This window comes from Vicugna pacos, chromosome 17, assembly GCF_048564905.1.
Source record: "Vicugna pacos chromosome 17, VicPac4, whole genome shotgun sequence".
NCBI lineage: Eukaryota > Metazoa > Chordata > Mammalia > Artiodactyla > Camelidae > Vicugna > Vicugna pacos.
The window spans coordinates 31,691,375-31,699,464 of record NC_133003.1 but is presented as its reverse complement, the minus strand read 5'-3'; the positions used below and the strand labels follow the sequence as shown (position 1 = coordinate 31,699,464).

General features: G+C 56.2%; 1 protein-coding gene across 2 annotated transcripts; it reads left to right on the top strand.

The window, feature by feature from the left end:
* The first annotated feature begins 2,925 nt into the window (after positions 1–2,925).
* Positions 2,926–7,580, top strand: FEZF2 (FEZ family zinc finger 2). Of its 2 annotated transcripts, XM_072940813.1 has the most exons (6): positions 2,926–2,952; positions 3,832–3,965; positions 4,329–5,250; positions 5,598–5,732; positions 5,924–6,056; positions 6,921–7,580. In XM_072940813.1, the coding sequence occupies exons 3-6, from the start codon at positions 4,387–4,389 to the stop codon at positions 7,178–7,180; spliced, it is 1,392 nt and encodes a 463-aa protein (XP_072796914.1). In that variant the 5' UTR covers positions 2,926–2,952; positions 3,832–3,965; positions 4,329–4,386; the 3' UTR covers positions 7,181–7,580. The 2 variants fall into 2 exon arrangements, with proteins under 2 accessions (XP_072796914.1, XP_072796913.1); XM_072940812.1 differs by lacking the exon at positions 2,926–2,952 and having other exon boundaries at positions 3,694–3,965.
* Positions 7,581–8,090: the final 510 nt, after the last annotated feature.

The following is an 8,090-nucleotide window of genomic DNA, read 5'->3' as shown; positions in this document are numbered from 1 at the left end:
GGAATGTGGGCCAGATGGGCCGAGGCGACAGCGTCTGGCTTTCGGCTGAGGCGCCCAGAAGGAGACAGGCCCGAAGCCGAGGCCGCAGGGCGGAGGAGGACCTCACGGTGGGGCCGAGGCCGGTAGGCCGAGCGCGATGGGCTGCAGCCCGCGCCGTCCAGCAAGGCTGGCCGTCGCCAGGCCCGGGTGCCCCGGGGATTACCGGCGTCCAACCCCGGAATCCCGCCCCCGGGGCGGAGCGAGCGCTGAGTGAGGCCTAGCGGGCCTGGCTTGGGCTGCGGCCGCGTGCCTGCGGGTCCGGTGCCTCGCTTGGGCCGGCTGGCGGCTGACTCCCAGGGCACTCCAGGCTTGCATACCAGTCTGGACTGGGAGAGAGACTGGGACTTCTGATCTCTCACGACGGCCCCCTGTCACTTCTATTGGGAGACTATTTCTTTAAAGGACAGGATTTCTGTAACGTGGGAGGTTTCGGAAAACTTTGTTATGAATGGATCCACATCCCTGAAATAGAGCTACGGGTCCCTGGAGCCTCCTGTTTGCCCCTCATGTCGATTTATTTGGGATTTTTTTCCCCCTCACTGAAAATGTGTAGGTAGAAAAAAAAGTCACCCTTATTCTCACAAAACCCCTTCAACAGCTCCCTACAACAGTCAGATTTTAATACTGCCCCCTGCCCTCCTTTTTAAAAGCATTTTCAGCCTGGGGAGGGGGGAGGCGCTGCAGTGAGAATGAACTTGGAGGGCTGAGGGGCAGCAAATCGAAATTTCAGCACTCCCTCCACCAAGTGCCGCATTTCCCTAGTCCTCTATTCTTCTGCCTGAAATCATCTCGTTTACAGAAAATATTTGTTTGCACTATTAGTTGGTACTGGAGTTAATTACTCAATGTGTTAACGTGAAGTAATATGTATAAAAGTAGGATCAGTGTTTATTGTGTGGGTGAGCTGTTGAGCGGTGCTTGAATAAACTGCAATTAGGGTTAGATAGAGATTAATTAACATGTGAGTGGCAAGGTGTAAAATAGTTTTCAACCCTCCACTTCAATATAATCTGCAGGCGAGGGAAGGAGAAGTTTGTGGAAGCTAATTAAATACTTTCATAAAAGCCAGTGTATTCACCCAACATTTGGAAGGAGAGGCACATTAGGGGCAACTTGTTTTTACCCAAATGTTTTCTTTCTGTGGAGGTAGCACTCCTTTGTGATGCCGGGGAGAGAGAGATGGCTTATGCAGCTACAAAAAGCACTGGGGATGGTAAGGCAGGTTCACGGGAAGCCTTTGGAAGCCTTTCAGCCTGATGGAGCCTTCAAACTAGCAGATCTTACGAGCTGCTGCCGAGATCAACAATTACCCAATTTGGAAAGGGGGTTGGGGTGCAGTGCTGATGGCTGAACGGGATCCACGGGAAAGTCGGGATAGAAATTCGGGTTTTGAGCCCCTGCGGGCGTACTGATACTCTTTCAATGTCAGGGTGAGTTGTTGGTTTGTTTCCTGTTTGGTGGGGGGTGGGGGGGCGGGAAGGAGGGAGTTCATCTGTGTTCTTGTTTTCACATGAACATAGGGAAGGGGGTATATTGAGTCTGGAATTGTGCCTCTCTGAACATCTAAATTAAATGGGCTGTTTGTTAATGTTCTCCTCCAGAAGAGCTAGCCTCTTTCTAGCTTTGAAATCTGGAAGTTTCTTTCTTCTTCTTCTTCTTCTTTTTTTTTTTTTTTTTTTTTTTTTGGTAGGGGGAGTACTGGAGAATAGATTCAAGACTGCTGAATTTAGGGGTAGTTTCCAAGCATGGCAGGATGGAAAAATTAACCCACGGCACTCGCCATCCAGGCCACTTTCCCTCAGAGACCTCTCTCTTTGTTCCCCCTCCTAGATTTCCAAGTACACCTTTTTCCTTTCCTTCACCTGCCATGTCAATATCCTGTCTGCAGTTGCACGTCAGAGGGGGAGTGGGTAGGAGAGAGAACTTCTGAAGGGGAAAAAGGAGTGGTTTGCCTGAATTTAAAACTAGACCTTTCCTATCTTTTCCCCTAACGGTTTTCCTGGGATGTTTTGCAGCAGAAAGGCCTGGGATGGGGTACTCAGCCCCTGCAGACCTGTTCTTGAGTGAAAAAGGAGAGGGTTTTCATCCCCCTAGCAGTTGCTTGGGCTCCACAAGATCGCGTGTCTTTGGAGATGAAATTCACTATCAAACCCGCAACCCTGTTTGCTCATATTATAACCACCGTAATCCCCTCAAACTGTAGTTGTGGTTATAAAGCTCGAGGTCTTGCAAAAGCCGGCTGGCAAGATATAATTGTCCTGCAAACAAAACCGACCAAAAGTTAAAAAAAAAAAAAAACCCTGCACCCCCCCTCCTCCTTTCCTAAACCTAATTCTCTCCTTCGCTCTCTCGCAAGCCACCCCCACCCCTTCCCCATAAGAACCCTCAGCCTCGATCACTTTTGTTGTCGCCAAGAGCACCCGGCCTGTTGAAAGTGCTGGAGCGTCTTTGAGCAGTTTGTTGTGATACGCAGGTGGAATGGTCTGCAAACAGATGAATTCAGCCCCTCCAAACCGAGAGCCGAGCGCGCAGCTTTTGTGCGCCAGGCACAAAACGCTGAATTCCTCCGAACTTACTTGGGGCCTGTCTAGAAAAGGGCCTTTTCTTCCCTCTGCTTGTACCTCTGGCCACACTAAGTCTCTGCCCGCCCCCCTTCAGTCCTCCTCCCTCTCCCCTCTGATAATCCTTCTCTTTATTTTAGAAAAACACAAAACCCGGTTCCACGCGGTGCTTTAGTGGCTAAAAGTGAAAGAACTGCCTTGGCAGAATTCAGCTCTATGAATCACTTCGGAAAATTGGTTCGACTGAATGGCCTTAGGAGGAAAAACGTTTTAATAGGATCCAGGGGAGGTTCTGCTGTTTCAATCTGCTCCTTAAACAGGTGGAGATTGGACCTTCTCAATTATACAAACAGTAAGTACCCATCAGCGGGGAGAGCTGCCCTCCGAATCCTCCCCACACGCAGCCCTAAACCAGTGGCAGAGCCGGGCTTTGCCACAAAAGCCGATCACAGATCAGTGATTCTGATCGATTAGGAACCCAAACAATCCTCCAGCTCGCAGTGCAGTCTCCCCCAGCCGCAGGCGGAGAGCTGGCCGGAGAGGGGGAGGCGCACTCGCGGGGCACCAAGGCCCCCGGGATCTGGGCGCGCGGCCTTGCTCTTCCGGACGCTACGGGGTCGCCCTTAGGCTGCGGGAGCTCTCCCCCGACCTCCGACGCCAGCCAAGGCGAGCTCCTTGTTTTTGCATAAATTAATATTTCCCCATTAACAAGGTCCCCCCTCCAAACGCGGCGCCCGCGTCCATGCGCCACATCCTAATGAGGTAATTATCATTTGCGCGTGTTCGGGGCTGGCGCCGGCTCCGTGGGTAAATGGCAGTTTATTAGCACGATGCCCAGCCCGGCTGCAGAGGGCTAAGGGATACTTCGGCGACTAGACGGACACCCAGGGGCCCTTTGGATCGGCGCGTCCAGGACCCTTTGCCCTCCCCGCGTCCCGCAAATCTGTAGGCCCCCAAAGTTGTGAATCACGCACGAAACTCAGCCTGGGTTTGGGCTCCCCCCCCTTTTTTTTTTCCACCGGCAAAACCATCACGATTCCTTCCCCCTCCCCCTCCCGTCTCTTCCCTCCTTCCCGATTCGCGAACCGCTCGCACTTTCCCGAGGGGAGCGCGGGCGCCAGTTGCCTCCTTTTAAAGTTTGAGGGGCGGTGGCGGCGGCGGCCGGCAGGCGCGGTGGAACACAGGGGCCGCTACGGGAGCCGCGCCGCCGCCCATGTCATTCCACTTCAAGTGACTTCATGTGATGTCAGCTGAATGTAAAAGACAGTGATCTCACGCGGAGGGGAAGATGTTTGCCATCAAAATGTGACAGAGGAGACACGCTGCATGGCTCGGAACGCATCTCCTTGGCGGTGGGGGAAAGAGGTAAATGCGAGGTGGTTCTCCTGGTCCTCTTTAACTTTGCCCCTTCCCTGTCCGGCTCCCAGCACGCGTGGCGGAGGCCGGGGTCCAGGGAGCGGCTCAGGGGGCTTAATTTGAGGCTCTTTTCTTTCTTTCTTTCTCTCTCTCTCTCTTTTTCCCTTATAAACCCTCCCCCTTTCTCCCCCTTTCAAAGTCCCAGGGCAGGGGCTGGTGGGTTCCTTTGCGCGCCGGGTTAATGGGCGGTAATTTGGAACCCTTGGGTGCACTTTGTTCTGCCCCTGTTCATTTGAATGCAAATGGGTGACCTGGACCCGACAAGGTGCTTATTAAATTGCGGTTTCCCTCCCTGCCTTTTCCGGAATGCAGACTTAGAGGAGAGAGGCTGCACCCTGGCCCAGTCCGGCACCGCTCGGCTCGGCGCGCCATGGCAAGCTCGGCTTCCCTGGAGACCATGGTGCCCCCTGCCTGCCCGCGCGCCGGAGCGTCGCCGGCCACTTCCAAGACGCTGGCCTTCTCCATCGAGCGCATCATGGCTAAGACGTCGGAGCCCCGTGCTCCCTTTGAGCCCCGACCCGGGGCACTGGAGGCGGACGGCGGCCAGAGCAAGAAATTGCTCAACCTCTGCTCTCCGCTGCCCTGCATGATCCCCCTCCAGCCCCTAGGCTACGAGATGCCGTCCAAGACACTGCTCAGTTACTCCGAGCTCTGGAAAAGCAGCCTCCGGGCGGGCGGCGGCGGTGGAGGAGGAGGAGGAGGAGGAGGCGGCGGAGGCGGCGGCGGCGGGGGGGCCCCGGTGTGCGGCGCCAGCGGCTTGTGCAAAACCAACTGTGGCGTGTGCTGCAAGGCCGAGCTGGGCCTGGCGCCGTCTGCGCTGCCCGCGGGCAGGGTCATCAAGCCTCAGGTCATCAACCAGGCGGTGGGGCTGCCGGCCAGCGGCTCGCTCTACTACTTCAACTACCTGGACTCTTCCGCGTACCCGCCGTCTGAGCTCCTTGGTGGCCACCTCTTCCCGTCTGGCCTCCTCAACGCACAGGCTCCCGCCGCCCTGGCTGCGCACCCCAAGCTCTTTTTGCTAGAGAACGCCAAGTTGGCCGGCCTAGCCGCGGACAAGTTCCCCCATCCGGCCCCGTATGCCCATAAGGAGCGCTTGCCCGCGCCATTGGAGCAGGTGCTGAAGGAGAACTCAGCCTTGACAGCCGAGCGCAGCGGCGTCAAAGGCCACGGCAAACTGCCCGGGGGCTCCGCAGACGGCAAGCCCAAAAACTTCACCTGTGAGGTGTGCGGCAAGGTGAGGCCCGGGGTCCGCGGGGGCCGGGAGGGGTGAGCAGCGGCGGCTGCTTGCCTGAGGCAGCCTGGACCGCCCCCTTCCTCAAGCTTAGGAGCTCCCCAGTAGCCGTCTGCTCGAATTGGGGGCGCAGTTGGGCCTCAGTTTCCTATTCCGTAAAATGGGGATGCCTTTGTCAGTGGCCACACAGGACTGGCATGAGCGGTGGGTTGGGAAGCTCTTTGCAAGATGAAAAGGGCTCTGGCTTCCGAAGGGGGTTGTTGGTTGGGGGAGGTAGGCTGTGCCCTGCCCAGGCTGACTCTGGACTCTAGGACGGACACGCCACAAGGTCCCCTTGTGTGCTTCCATAGGTGTTTAACGCTCACTATAACCTCACCCGCCACATGCCGGTCCACACGGGAGCCAGACCGTTCGTGTGCAAAGTCTGCGGCAAAGGCTTCCGCCAGGCCAGCACGCTCTGCAGACACAAAATTATTCACACACAGGTACGTGGCCCTCGGGTCCGGCCCAACCCGTACCCAACACCCGGCGCCGGAGCGACGGCGTTGGGGAGAGGATGACCAAGGGTTCCCCTTATCCCACCCCCACTAGGGGCCCTTGTCCCTTCGAGGTGCCCCCGAGGTGGCCTCTCCCCGCCCAGGCCTTGGCCTCACGGTGCGCGCGCCCCTCTCCGCAGGAAAAGCCGCATAAATGCAACCAGTGCGGCAAAGCCTTCAACCGCAGCTCCACGCTCAACACGCACATCCGCATCCACGCGGGCTACAAGCCCTTCGTCTGCGAATTTTGCGGCAAAGGTTTTCACCAAAAAGGTAACGTGCGGGTAAAGGCCCACTCCTCACCTCACCTCGGGACTCGGCAGGTCACTGCTAGCGGAAAGGCAAAGAAGGATCCGGAGAGAGGGAGCGCGAGAGCCGAAGGCTCTGGCGCAGCATTTCTTTGGAATCGGGTTGTGCAGGGTTTGGGTGGAAGCTCTGCGGGCAGGTTAGTAGACCTCGCGGCACTCAGGCTGGTTGCATGGGGAGACTCCGAATTTGGGAGGTGGGAAGGAAGGGGCAGAGGGAAAGGAAGTAAGAAAAAGACAAGGCATTGCCCTATAGAAAAAGCTTCCCTTTGTAGCCGGGACTCTCCTTTGAAATGAAAAAAAAAAAAATCGAGGCAAAATCCACCTCCTGGGAACATCTTAGGCTTAGACTGGGGGAAACCACCACTGTCCCCGGCACCCCGCTTGGATTTTCCAGGGCACTCTCGGATCGCCAAGTAGTAGTTAGGAGACCAGAGGGAGTAACTTTTAAAATGAGAAGGAAAATAATAAGGGACGAAGCCCGGGTTCCTGCGAATTTCTACGAGCGAGGCAGCAGCCGGGAGAAGGACTCGATGTGCTGTGCAAAAGTTTCCGGGCCGGCAGAGCACAGCGGGAGGGTCGCTCCGCCGGCCTCAGGCCCCGGCGGGGCAGGGACGCGGGGCGGCTACGCGGGACTCGGCCCTCCATCCTGTCGTGAGAGCCCCAGGCTTGACGCGTACGAAGTTTGACAACTTCTTCACTCGGAGAGGTCGCGCCCGCCTAGCCAAGCGTCGCCTTCTTTGCGCGGGCACCTGAGCCAACCCCAGGACACCCGGACACCCCCCCATCCCACTTCACTCCCCCCCCCCTTTTTGTTTTTGGTCTCCTGTAGGGAACTACAAGAACCACAAGCTGACCCACAGCGGCGAGAAGCAGTACAAATGCACCATCTGCAACAAGGCCTTCCACCAGGTCTACAACCTGACTTTCCACATGCACACCCACAACGACAAGAAGCCTTTCACGTGCGCCACTTGCGGCAAAGGGTTTTGCAGAAACTTTGACTTAAAGAAACACGTGCGCAAACTCCACGACAGCGTGGGCCCCGCTGCCCCCTCCACAAAGGACCTGGCTCGGACAGTGCAGAGCTGAGAGCTACTGCCTCGCCCTCCCTTCCAGCCCCATCCAGCCCCCAAACAGATCACGCGTATAAACTTATTTCTAAAATTAAAAGAAAGAAAAAAGCTATAGCAGAGAGGCTAAAATCTATTTATCGAAACCAGCATATTTTTGGAAAGCTAAACGTTTCCTCGATGACTGGCAGCAAACGGCTGGCTCCCACCTTTGTATATTCGGGAAACTTATTTAAACCCAGTGCGCCGAAATTTATTTAATTCCAGGCCTCGACTTCTCCTCGGGCAACGGGTTCTAACCCCAGCCTGTCACGTGAACGTCCCGGAAGAGCGCGGCGCCCCCCAGCCATCTTTATACAGCCTGTAAATCCTCCTGTACAAGCGAACACGGAATATATACATACATAACTCAATAAACAGAATCATTAGTGCGTCTTTTCTTTCCCTCCCTCTCCCCTCGCCGCGAGGTCAGCTCAGCACTCCCAGAGAATAAAAAGGCATTAAGCGTTTATAGGATTTCCCGGCCCAAATGCGACTTCCTCTGGGGCGCTGGGATGGGGTGAGACCAAATCGGTCCTCTGGCGGCGCTAGCGTGTTTAGACCCCCCAGGAGCCAGGGCGCAAAGGCCTACGGCGGCCCCCAAGTGGTGCCAAGTTTTTATTTGGTGACTGTTTCGACGCTAGGGATTCTGGGTGTTGCCTTATTGGGTGAGAAAATTTTTAAAAAGAGGAAGGGGTTAAAAGTGGCTGGGTCTGGGAGAGCAGGTTTTGAGTACGTGTCCTGGAGCTAAGCGCCGCGTCACACGGGGGTAAAGGGCCAAGGCACTGCTCCGCCGCGGTTCTTCTGGGCACGTCCCCTTCTCTGGGTGACCTAAGGGGAGCCACTCCTTTCTAGAGAGGAGAGCTGGAGGCCAAGGGTGCCAGCTCAGC

Coding starts and splice junctions, on each gene's coding strand:
- FEZF2 (XM_072940813.1), top strand. CDS start 4,387: ATGGCAAGCTCGGCTTCCCTGGAGACCATGGTGCCCCCTGCCTGCCCG. Junction 5,251..5,597: donor CCTGTGAGGTGTGCGGCAAG/GTGAGGCCCGGG, acceptor GTGCTTCCATAG/GTGTTTAACGCTCACTATAA. Junction 6,057..6,920: donor CAAAGGTTTTCACCAAAAAG/GTAACGTGCGGG, acceptor GGTCTCCTGTAG/GGAACTACAAGAACCACAAG.